Source organism: Bombus impatiens, unplaced genomic scaffold, assembly GCF_000188095.3.
Source record: "Bombus impatiens unplaced genomic scaffold, BIMP_2.2 scf_0517, whole genome shotgun sequence".
Taxonomy (NCBI): domain Eukaryota; kingdom Metazoa; phylum Arthropoda; class Insecta; order Hymenoptera; family Apidae; genus Bombus; species Bombus impatiens.
The window spans coordinates 819,492-832,974 of record NT_176936.1 but is presented as its reverse complement, the minus strand read 5'-3'; the positions used below and the strand labels follow the sequence as shown (position 1 = coordinate 832,974).

The following is a 13,483-nucleotide window of genomic DNA, read 5'->3' as shown; positions in this document are numbered from 1 at the left end:
AAGAATATTGGGTCGAGTTTAATCAATAACAGCTACCCATATCTTATCGAATCAAACCAAACAAACTTTCGAGTTTTCAGTTAATATCAATGAACCGATTATTATAATCATCCAACTTTAACCCCGAAAGACAGTAAACATCATAGTATTTTCGGGATGTGCAATAATCACACTACACGTACCTATAGTAAAATCACTCAGGTCATCTGAATTTGATACTAGAATTCATTTATCTAAAACCTAGAGAGTGATAATTTTGTGCATCATTTGTCAAAGGCTGAAGTAATTGACGTGTTTTAAACAAAATTTCACACATAGTGAACTGTTACGAATAATTGCAAAACATGATTAATGATTTTAAGTGGTGACATAAGGGATAGAAACCATTCATAAAATTCGAAAAAATTTCAACGTTCGCACTAAAGGGCAACAGAAAAAGTGACAACAGTAAAAATGACCGTGTCCAAGATGCAGATATTATCAAGCACAGTAATCATTCCTTGTCTCATCAGCGCCTGATCAAAATTCCCCGAAGGAACATTAAGACAAATTCGGATGAAAGAATCACGGGCGATCCTTACGCGAGATCCTTGCACGATCGATCACAAATCCTTGTCACGTGCTGGCTAGGAAGAACAGGCAAAAAACTCTGCGTGAAGCCTTTCGCCTTGGTCGCTTAGAAAGATAAACGGTTAGTCGTCGCGGTCGCAAAGTTAATCGACAGCCAATCAGGCTGGGGGAGTATTCCGGTGTCAGACCAATGAACAAGCGACTCATTATCAACCGACTAGACTCATATAACTGATCGCGACTTCCGTCAGTGTGCACAAAGGGTTCGGAAACTGAGGCTCCGTCGCGGGCTTCTTTCTCAGCGTTGTTGACCATCGTCTATTCTTGAACGATAAGAAGTGTAAAGTCGCGTGTCTCCGTTTACACATTGGTTGGTCGCTTTCGACATCAACAGTGTCCGAGCGAGCAGCCGTTTGCACCACAGTGTGTCTCGCGTGCTGCAACCGCAAGTAGCGAACTGTCAGCGGAAGGCCAAGCGCGATCGCCAGGAGCCGTGTTTGTAAGTGGCGCGCCACGCGTATCAGTCGGTCGGCTGATCGTCGAACGATTCGGCTGCGTGCTGTTGCTACTGGGTGAAAGAGACTTGGGCTTGCTGGAAATCATCCACAGGCGTCAGAGTTGAACCAAGGGCCGAAGAGGTTCGTCGACTTTTAACCTGAGCTCACCAGCCGTGTGTGACTCCTTCCAGGAAGCACTATGCCAAGCGGACTTTTGATCGCTGTCGGCGTCATCGGTCTGATCGCTGCCTTGACCGATGCCGCCTCGATCGGACATGCCAGCGTCAAGGCCACGGACTGCTATAGGTGAGTGAAAGGGAAACAGCAAGCGTGTGCAAGGTGCCGCTCGAACCGCCTTCTTCCTGCCTGAAAAGCCTGCTTCCCCCATCGCGTAAGACTGCCAGCGCATGGTATACGCTCTTGGCCCATATACGCTTCCTTTCTTCCTACTTTCCCCCGATGAAGACTCGGTTTCTTTGTTCTTCCCTTTTCGTTCCTTTCCTTTTCTTTCTTCAATCTTTTGTCCAGTATCTTTGTTCCACCACGTTTTCTGTTCTTTGCCAATCGGGAATGAGGATTTGGAAAAGGGAACGTGGATTAGGCTCGAAAAGTCGCGTGTACTTCTCGATAGATCAGGTGGAAGAAGAATTTGGGGTGGTCGATCATTCGGGCGAGTATTTTTAGATAGAGTAGGCGATTGTCTTGGTAATGGCTCGTGGGTTTTTCATCGGTTTGTAGAATTTCTGGGTATTTAGTTAAGGTGTTTCGTTCGGATTTACAAGGCTTCTGAGTTCAAGCGATTTGCTATCACTTTAACAGCGTATAAGCTGTTATTTACTTGGATAGAAACACGCTTGTAAGATTTTATCCTTATCCTTATTAATTAGTTGAATTAAGAATAATTATGCGTAGAAATTTATGCATGCTAATAACGATTACGAATTCATAAAAATTGAAGTCGGATTTACGCATAATTCTCATTCAAAATGTCGAACGTTCGATTAATTTTCATCTGTAACGTTCGTGTTTGTCAATAATGTAAATGAGTTGACTGGAGCGAAAATACTACTTGTTCATTTGCATCGACGCAATCAATTATCGATACGAAACGTAAAGTCCCGTTCCTCTTTTATTAAAAGAAATATATATATAGATATTCCATTTTAATTTCACTTGAATCGTATCAATACTGGGTTTAAACAAAGAGAAACGAACAAAGTCAACGTCCCGTAAATACAACGATAATACTTGAAAGCGTATTTAACACAATAATATGTTTACATCAGTTTGTAATGCCGACTGTTTCTATATTTACGAGTGGTACTTTCCTTTCACCTTACTTGAAAAATATTTCGGCTGTCTATCGATGTGAATTTTTCTTACTCACGAATGGAAATCCTTTAATATCTACAATAGTATACGATACAAAAGAATAGACAGGGGCAGTCATTGAATTGCAATACATTGCCAATAAATCATCTATCTACCCCATAAATACACTAGTTCATATCGCAGTGCGTAAAATACAATGCTATTAAATCGTTTCTTAGAAAAATTTTGTCGAACGTAGAATTTAAAGTAAAATAAACACAAATATAGTTTTACTGGATTAGGTATAGTTTTACTGGTTAGTATATATTGCATGCTTGTACATGCTGGTTTAACTACAAACGATAATATTCGCTTTGCAATTATTATACAAGAACGATGCAAATTTCCATTTTTTCTAGTCTTTTTAGAACGAACAAAAGTTCCAACGCGTAGTACCGCTGAAAATTCATATCTAAACAACTTCACTTTGCATTAGTACAAATTATCACTATCTTATTCGTGGCCTCAGCAGGGAAAGCACTGAAACCTCAGATAAACTTTGTTAATCTACTTTTACGTACGTGCACGAGCCTGATTGGCGATAAAAACAGAAATTCTGATATCATCGAGATACTATGTTTTATAATGACGTGGGAAGTAATAGAATATGGTCAGCACTTGTGTCGATTGCTATGAACACACACCATGTGCATCATCCTTGCATTCATATATTTTCGTATTCTTTTTTTTCTTTTTATTAAGGTAAACGTAGCGATTTGCAAATTTGTTACTAATAAATCCGCACGTGTTTATATTCCGGAAATATTCTGAAAATTAAATGGATTTATTGTTCCAAAAATTTTCTTGAGTTGTTGGAACTTACAAAAATTTCAAACATGACGGTTCTGGAATCTAACACAGATTTGTAAATTAAAAAGAATTTTCTTTCTAACGTACATTTCTTTGTCAAATCAATCGTAAGGCGAAAATAAATATCGACTCGATAAAATCAATTTCTCGTAATCTATTCTTACGATCGTAGTTCAACAAAAATAGAACTCCGTTTCAAGATAAGTTTCCTCTTTCAGAAATTTGATGAATGAATTTAATAGATTCCAGTTTTCTTTAGAACGAGTTAATTTACGATTTATTTATTGCATACTACGTCGATGCAAGGTTGGCATCCATTCCAATCCCGTAAATGCACGTTCGTTAGGAGCAGCATACTTGGTTATCTTTTTTACGCAATCGTTTCACGCATCCACGAGTATCATTATGCTAGGCTTTTTGCCGACATTAAACTGTATGGGAAAACAACAAAAAATGACGAGATAAGCGGGAACAGTATGAGTAGGCTAGTGCTAATGAGATCGATAAGATTACAATAATTTCTCGCGAAAGTATGCTTTGTACGCACTGCTTGTGGTTTTGAAAAGCCGCGATGATCGTTGTTGGACACCTGTATTTGTACCGTATGATGATGCAAAACAGATACACGATTTCGTTTATGCTCGTTAGGAACACGAAAAGTAAATACTGAGAAATTTTTTGTGCGATTTGTAGCTGTAAAAGGAAAAATTAATATTATGATATATTTGAAAAATTTGTATTCAAGTTCTCGTTATTTTATGTATCGCAAATCTGTTCTTGGAAAAAGTATTTTGTTGTGAAACACTGTACATTTCTTGATAATACCGTTATCGGAAAACATACTATAATTGATACAAATATCGACCTTATTTGTTTAATTCACGAGCGATAAATTATGCAATGGTGCATTTTTGTGGAGTCATAGACCATTGGTATCTCCGTAGATAAAATGTTAATAATGACTGCACAAAAGTGGCAGGAATAAAAATTATCATTAATATTTATTTTCCGGTATTATACCGGCAAGATAATATTTTCAACGATAATTTATTCAGTTCTAACTGAACAATGCCGTATAGTTATAAGGAAACAATAATATTTCTTCAAATGTTGTTTCTGATAACAACATATTTTCAGTCTGTTCTAAAACTTTCGAAAACACGTGTCTTTAAAGAACTCCGAATGATAATTTTTCTTTTATGCTGCCAGCGATTACTGTATTGTTAAACTGTTAAATTGTGGCGTTAAACTGTGTTGTTTAGAACTAGAATAGTCAATTACTCCGGAATAGATAAGCATACCATCTTCATCAATCAAATATCTCATCAGATCAATCGGTATGAGCAGCTCATTTTAATGTAACGCATTTCGAGCACGTGCATAGTATTTGACCATTCATGCTTGCATGCGACTCCTTGACCAAGGGCATGATATAAGCGTTATCAATTTCGAATGCAGACAAATTATCATTAATCGTACGCCTCTGTTTATCTGTATTATCACTTCAATGAACACATCGATGTTGCAAACAAAGGAATATTTTTTAATTCGTCCCCTTTTGGTTAATCTCCGCGACTTTATTACGAGAGATTTAAAGTAGTATATCACTTTCTTCCTTCTAATTGAATCTACTTTTATTCCTCGCTAATCCCATTCTTAATAAGAGCTCTACAACAATATATTTACCAAGAGAATTAGGTTACCCTTATCTTCGCAAATAAATCGATAATTATCGATAATATGTCGTTTCTTCATTTTTATTTTTAACGATGATACTTCTTAGTCGCACATTCGTTTCGAGAAAAATTATTTCTTCAGTCGAACGATTGCTCCAATTCGATTCAGAATCTGATTTCTCCGATCAATGATCGAGCGAAAGAAACGCGAACGAGAAACGGCATGCGCGAAAGAACCGTAGTAGACTCGTTCACCAATGCAAGCTAAAACAAACGAGAGGCACTGGTACAGCACTTTCGACGCTATTAGATATAATTGAACCGACCTCATTATCGCACTGTGAATTCAGTTCAATGGCTTACCTTCGAGTTTAAGATTAATTCATAATTCGTTACCGACCTAATGCACGGTTTTCAACTTTTTCTTTTTTCACCCGTTTTGCAACTTTATAGCGCAAAGGATACAAATTTCCTACTCTCCCGCGAGCAGTTTTAAGAGAATCATCGCACAATTCTACTTTCTTATATTCGATGAAATAATCGAGGACTGCAATTTAGTCGATATAGACTCTACAATCAGCATTTTTTGGCTAAGATACGACATTAAACTTATTTTTAACATTGACTTAGACCATCCCTATTTCACGTTAAAGCAAATTTACATTCCTCTCTAAATCAATTTACCTTCGAATAGAAGTTTCTCCCAGCAAACACTGTACGGAAACATAAGTCCCAAAAGACAAATGTATTCTCCTTAACATTGATTGTACGTAAGCTCGTTGTATTCTCCTGGAACCAATTTCTATTCCCCTCTGATTATCGATTCGCTCTCGAACAAAATCGTCCTTGTTCCTCACCAACGAACACAACACGGAGACATATCTGTTTCCCGTAAATTTAAAAGCAAGTATTGTTCTTAAAGCATTGATTAAGATCACCCATTGAGTATTCACGAGAATTTTGATTCCCCTCTGGACATTCGATTCGCTTGAGTATTCGCTGAGCCATTCAACCGAACCGCAATGATGGTAGAAAGTTGGAATCTCGGATTTCCAGAGATTTCAGAGCGGGAGAATGGCGTAACTTCTTCAAGTCATCGCAGAAGAAAGAAGAGGTAACTTGTTCAAAAAAATTTCGCGTCGTTTCAACGGTTGAATTGGCGGCAGGATTTGAAAGCATCCCGGTTTCTCCTTTCATTTTGGTAGCACGAGACGTCATTTCCAATGGAAGTACAACCATTTCGGTCTGGTATAATGTCGCCATAAAGGGTCAGGTTTACGATCTCGATGAAAGCCGGCTCGTCGATATCCCATAAATTCACGACACAGGTTGTTGCCAAGGCAAAGTGTCCAATGATAACGGCACCGTTCGTCTCGTTACAAGTCAGATTATAATCTAAGAACCTATAGAATTTGTGTTTAATTCCGTCAAATGGATCGTAACACGCAGAAAGAACAATAAATTCGGATGATTCAACGCATGAAAAGGATCGTGACGAATAATAGTTATTAACGATGATAAAATTGAAAGGATTGATTACGATATTATTGATATTGGTACATGGTGATAGATATTGATTCCTTGGAGATGTACGGCCCCTTTCGCGAGGATTGTAGCGCTGCCATGAATTATTACGTCGTTTGAAATGAAATATTCATTATTTTATGACACTTCGTGTTCATTATCTTTCAACAGAGGGAATTAATTGAGTAGTTAATGTTCTCAAGTATTAGTTGTAGTTGTGATATTACGTGCGATATATATGTATATATGTATATATGCTAGTTAAGAAGTATGTAATACTTCGCGTGCAAAGCATTCGAATAATATGGTTATCATCGGTATAGAGAAGGTGTGTGCATTTATATAACCAAGAATAATATTCCTTCTTGAAAAAAATTTGCCTCTATTATCGCGTAAATCACGCACTCTCTAAACGAACATATACCTACTTCATAACAGGATTTACTGTATATAACGCAGCTTCTCAAAACTCGATATAAGGGATATTATTAAAATTCGAGGAACGACGTTCGCGAAACATTCTTTTCCAGGAATACATACTTTAGCAAGGGAAGAATACGTATCAGCTGTATAAACTCTTTACATAAATTTTTGTGCAAACTCGTGATATTTTACATTTATTCGAGAATCTTAGACATTCTTAGATGAAGAAATATCTTGGAAAAATCGAATATTCTTCTTCTTAAATGTTGGAATTCCCAGAATGATTGGAATAATTGCATTTGTAAAAAAAATACTATTTATACATTCGTGAATCAGTCTGACAAAATAACCTTTCCTGAACGCTTAGGCAGATATTTCCTTGTGGCTTGATATACGCTCGCTACGTACTAACGTAGAACAGCAATCATACGTCAAACTTTTCTCCATAAATTCACCGATTTGCTAACATTCAAAGAGATACAGAAAGGAATGTATTCGTGTCGTCATGTATTATGGAAGAAAGCGATGAAGAACGGATTGAAGGTTGTTTCAAGAGGTGTGCACGAACCGCGGTATTTTCCTCGTAGGATCAAAGATGCGCCAATAAAAAGGACCAAGCACGAGTACATTGAAATTCTTATTACGTGACGAGTTCTTATACGCGAATATCTGTTCCTTTGTAGACAGTTAGAAATATATCGCACGTCGGAAGAAGAAACGGAATGGACCGATGAAACGTGGGAACTAGAATGGACGAATTTTATTGCTTCGGCATGCTGAAGATATCGGTGGAAATTATTTCGCAGCTGTTCGAGCTCATAAAAACTTGCAGATCTATATGTCTTGAGCAATAAGCCGGTACTAGCAGTAAAATATGGTCCCAGCTGCATAAAGTGTCAAATTTAAATGAGAGCACAGGGAAATAAATATTATCGAGAATTTTCTCTTCAAGTTTCAACGTTTCAGTATTTCGTCTATCTTCGAAGTCTTCCTGTTCTCCGAGATCTTGGCTGTGTAAAAATGTTTATAATTATGATTGTGAATCGATCAGACATCTAAAGAAGTGAAACTCCAGGCATGTCCTTGTTATGAATTCGTTACGAAACGTTGCTTGTCCTACTCAACATAGGTAAGCAGCCGATAATGGCGTTTTATATTAGATTGTCTCTTAGAACCAGTCCATTGCGACATATAACGGCGTTACGTTAATATATACTTGCACAAAGCTTTGTGTTGCTTTAATTATCCAGGAAATAATCAGAATCTCCCTGTGCTAAAGAATTTTTTCTTGTTTTACTTGATTATTTAGGAATTGCTTGAATCTTAAAACATTCGTGCGATTCGTGGAAGCTGCCAATATCGGAATTCAGAAATTAATTTAGAAGAATAACAATATTTATATGTACTCACTTTAAGTCGATAATATCAGGATACCAAAATCCTGCACAATTTGCGAGGAATGTAACTAGGTTCGTCAAACGAATCAGGTTTGTAGATCAGATTTTCTAATAAGAATCTAGCCACGTATTAACACTCTGGAACGAGATCCATGACAATTCCTGAAAATAGCGTTGCTCCAAAATGAGGAACATTTAAAGGGAACGTGATAAGGGTGCACCGAATGCCGGAAAATTGCTAGGACAAAATACAGGCTGCGAAAATAGAACGAAGATAAAAGCGGACGGTTAAAAAAAAGAAGAAGTAATATGAACCATTGATTCTAAACCAGCAAGGACAGTTACTAATTTCTTGCTGTCTCTGTCGGTACATAAGGAGGCATAGTCGTGCAAATTTTTGCTCGGTTACGAAAAGTATCGAGCTTGAAAAATTTTAGGAAGCTTGGTTGACGCTTAGAAATTTCCCTCGACGCTTCATTTCTATCCGGCTGCTCGTCGTAACTGAGCTATCTGCTTTTCGATATACTCTTCGCCTTTTTGTTCCGCTGATAGGAATAGTTGCGAATATTTACACCGCTCATCTGTCCTTCAATCGAAATAACTTCCATTCAAAAGTCGGTGATCATTTAGATTTATCCGTATCGAATGTTGATTAATTCCAGTAATCAGATGGGAACCAATTTTCTTTTTAATGTTTTCAGCGTGATTTATTTAGATTTATGCATTTCATCATTTGCAATTCCTGCTTTCAATTATAATCTTTATGCACTCTGCATACCATTTTCGAAATTCATTTCGTGCTCCGATAGGTACGAACGCATGGAATATTAACGATAAAGAAGAGCAACGAAAAAGAGATACGTGGATGAGGAAAGACTCCGTTTGTGGAAGAAATTTTCCATCCCGTGTAGCGGCGAAGATCTTGCTAGACCAATCTGTTGAGACTTTCGTCTGACGGTGGTTGATGAAGACAGAATAAATCGAAGGAAAATCGTCGCAAGAAGGAAAACTGAAGGAGAAATAGACAAGCGCGATCGACTCTTCAATTGACCCGTGAAACCCCGGAATAGTTCAATCTCGTATCGAGAAGGTGATAAGGCAGGGTGAAAAGGTCAAATTACTTCGATCAAGAAATCAATTCGATTTGCTTCTTGCCCAAGTCGATTCATAAAAAGGAAGTTAGTCTCTGGAGAATCTCGCTGACGTTAGATCGACGAAATTTGAAAAAAGCATGCGAAAACTCTTTAAAGAAATGTCACCAACCAAAATATGAAGGACCAAGTTAGAAGGGACTTCTAGAAAAATGATCGCTTCTTTATTGCAGGAATATTTAATTATGCGTATCTGTCTCGTAAATAATAACGCGATAACAATTTCATTACACACAATGATTCTTACCTTGCACGATAACACTCTACCTACGACAGTAATTCAATAATTTTTATTTTTTCTCTCTAAAAGTTCTGCTACTCACTTTAAGCTCTAACTCGACTGTAGAGAATTTCTCTTTTTGTAAAAAATCGAAAAGGAAGAGCAAAAAAATGATAAAGAGTACTTACATTATGCGGTTTTTTACAGTTGTCGTGAATTTTACGGTATATTGATTTGACCTAACAGCCCCGTGAACTTCTCTCAAAGTAAAATATCATTGGCAGCGAACGTATCGAATTCTATTATCGACTTAAATTTCTCAGTATTTTACCTGTTGCTCCTATAGATCCAGGTTTACCTGTACGATAAAGCACACTCAACTCACGTTACACACGGTGCATCTTTGAAACGAGTCTGGCGACACTCGAGCTCTTAAAGCTGAATATACAACTTTGTCGCGTTTTTCTTTTTTTTTCAGCCACCCGATTCCTCAAAGATATCGTATCCGGGAAATCGACGTGCAAACAAAATTACAGAATTCTACCGAGCAAATTTACAACCATCCAATCGGATCGGGTGCTGAATACCGACCGATTACAAACGATAAATTTTTCGCGTGTCGCAAAATTATCCGACGAATGTAATTTCCACATTATCGATAGTATATCTTGTGTCCCTTTTCATTGGCGTCAAATTGCAAATCTTGCAAACAGAATTGCTCGAAAATTACTTCTACGTACATACATAATAGCGAATGAAATCGCTGCGATATAAAGCTTTCGCGAAGAATATTTGTTAAAATACGATTCGAAAATGCTTTTCCGAATTATGTTCCGTATCGCTGAGAAAATTAACGCATAATCAAATATAAATGAAAATTCCAACGTGTTTCATATAAAGTAATGTTATTTCAACGACGTACAAATTGCGTACCGATTCTCAAAGAGAAACAGCGAGCTTTACGTTTAAAAGGATTTCCGTTACGTGAATGGATAGCTAGCGTCCTAGGACACCGTTTCGAGAATTGTTCTATCAACGCTTTTATTCTCCGATTGAAGATAGGAGAAGATTCCTGATCTTGACTGTGTTCGGTAAAATCAACGAACGATACACCGAATGAATTCTGCGAACGAACATAATGTATAAAAGCACGCTTACCATAGAACCTTCATTACGGAAATTGAAAAGGGTGGCAAAGCTGTTGAAATTAAGTACCATACGACTAAGTTGCGCTAAATAAAAGCATAATTGAATGATTAATATCACGGGCTGGTATTGTGGTGCAGGTGTTTCGCAACGGTTTGTGTTGAGTTACTCAATTTTTGTGTAATTTATATTCTATTTGACCTGGTTACCATTTTTCCACTTGTTGTGTGAAAAATATGCAATCCGTGTAAACATCTTGACGTTTGGAAATATGTAGAGGTTGTTTACAAGTAGAATAATACTTTATCTGCAATTTTGTGATTAATACGTACTACTTCATAATTCTAACTATGTAGCCATACGACAATCGTGGAAATTGCCATTACCACAAGTGTACGTTCGATTATATATATACTTGCGTTTTAAGATTTTCTACAATTGAAGCTATTCAAACGCTGACATCTTCCATTGTTATCTCCGTTCAACGTGAGATTAATCGAAACGAATACGAAACATATTACAACAGAATTCCCGAAAATGGAATATAACAATATAAAACAATACACCGGTGTTATATCCCAACGCTTTTTTCCCTATCAATCTGCTGCCACCCTCGAATCACCTTGTTTCTCTGAAATATATTGCCTTCTAGTTAGCAGGTAAGCCACAAAACCATTGTTCTTCGTGCAATTTACTTGGCTTACCAGCCAATTGGTCGCTTTAGAGACTTCCAATTACGTGAACAGTCGCTGTTAACCCTCCGACTTGATCCAATTCAGTTCATAGTTTTAATCCTCGCCAATGCTGGATATATTGATCTGTGTACCACTCCAGGATACTCTTTACAATAATCCAGAAATCGGTAATGGTTCCTTAGGCAAAGACCTTAAGCGTGTACGCATTATCCATAAATACGTATTATCCGTTAAATGAAAATAAATCTCGCTGTCCGTTTCATTGGTTTGTTTTATCATTCTCCATACAACGATGACGATTTACGAAACGTCCCACGAATTTGATATTCGGACGATATTCTGTAATTAATGGTACAATTAATAGCTTGAAGTTATGGAATAAAATTATTTTATAGGAGGTTTTGTTTTCAAGTAAATTCACTTAATGCTTGTCTATGCGCTTCATTATGCCCTGATTTAGGAGTTCTCGTTGTTAAATGCTATCTCTATATACTTCTGCTTGTGTTTATTGCTTTAAATAATGTAGAACAACGCACGATGAATTTTATTAGCTTAGAGATTATTTAAACTGTTTCTATTCTATCGAATACGCGATACTTTCCAGTGCGCACCTTATTTTATCTCGATGCTTGTACTTTTTTCAGGATATACAATCGATTTCCTATCCAGTCGAGTGATAGCCACGATCGTCCAGATCGTCAAAAATGTTTTTTAGGCCTATATCAACGAGGTAAAGCGAACGTTAAAGTTGATTTAAAGAATATTATATAGCCAAAACAATTACAACTTTTGGGATCATGGAAGGAGAAAGTTTAATCCGTTTTAAGGCGTGAATCTTGGTAACTTGAAACGTCTATAGACGTTTCTGCAAGCAGAAAATTACGTCGTTTCGTGGATCGTGGATCATTTTACGAGGGAACACGAGATTACTGGAATTCCGGTTTGATCGGAGTTTCTTAACGGTCCTGGATCGAGCTTCGCACTTAATTGACCGGTCGTCTTGTTGCTAATTTACGAGATACTTTGCAGAATTTGATGGTCGAATAAGTATGGTTTACACGAGTTGTCTGTGATTCGCGTTTTCATGGCGATTCGCCAAGAGCTTTTGCGTAATTTATGTCTGTGAAATTTACGATATCAGCGAGATTTGGTTTCAAATTTAATCATTTTGAGCAAACGACTACGATTGACTCGCCGTTTGATACTCTGATTTCGATCAGACCATCGCTTTCTTTCAGTGGTTTCATGGTTTTCCAGATTGGTAGATAATTATCGTGGTAACAGGACTTTCCCTTAACTTTCTATCGTGCGGACTTTTCGTGAGAAATCAACGTCTCAAATTCAACAATTTTTTGAGGATCTAATATTATAGATATTAAATATTATATATTGTTCTGGTACTTATTATTAAATTCTAAGTAAAATTATTTACTTAAATAAGATTTTATTGTGCTCCCAAAGATAATTTTTAACTTTGGAATCGATGTAGATCAGAAGGATATTTTTATAAAATGCTTTTCCATTTCTAAGATTTAACATGATTTCCCGTCTTTCTCCCAGCTTGTCGTATAATAGCGTCGTGAGAAAATCCACCTTATAATCCCACAATCGTAATCACGGTCATTACAAGAATATATGAGAACGTGCGAGGTGTTTAATAAACGGACATAATAGCGTTATCGACCGTTTAAACACGGAAACAACCATAATTCAACCCCTTTGATACTTTTGTTTTATCGCAGCTAGAATTTCAAACGTCTCATAGGTTCATCTCCGGTGTTATATTACTTCGTTTGCATATTATTTACAAAATCACCTATCATCAAATGTGCGTGCTATGCTACTCTTGCTCGAACTTTCCTATCGTCTACTTCCAAGGGATGTAAAAGTATACAAAAGTCGTGATACTTGGCAAAGTTACTTGGATAACTTCGAATATTATTTACGGTACTGTATGCATAATATCTTGACACAGCCCGCTGCATAATTCTTTAAACAGGAAT

At 37.0% G+C, this 13,483-nt stretch overlaps 1 protein-coding gene across 1 annotated transcript in view; it reads left to right on the top strand.

The window, feature by feature from the left end:
- Positions 1 to 814: 814 nt before the first annotated feature.
- The window catches only part of LOC100743509 (trehalase), a 33,567-nt gene continuing 20,898 nt past the window's right edge, over positions 815 to 13,483 (top strand). The window contains exon 1 of the mRNA XM_003491118.4: positions 815 to 1,373. Coding sequence (XP_003491166.1) covers positions 1,267 to 1,373 — 107 coding nt within the window. The 5' untranslated portion in view covers positions 815 to 1,266. The remainder of the gene's footprint in view (positions 1,374 to 13,483) is intronic.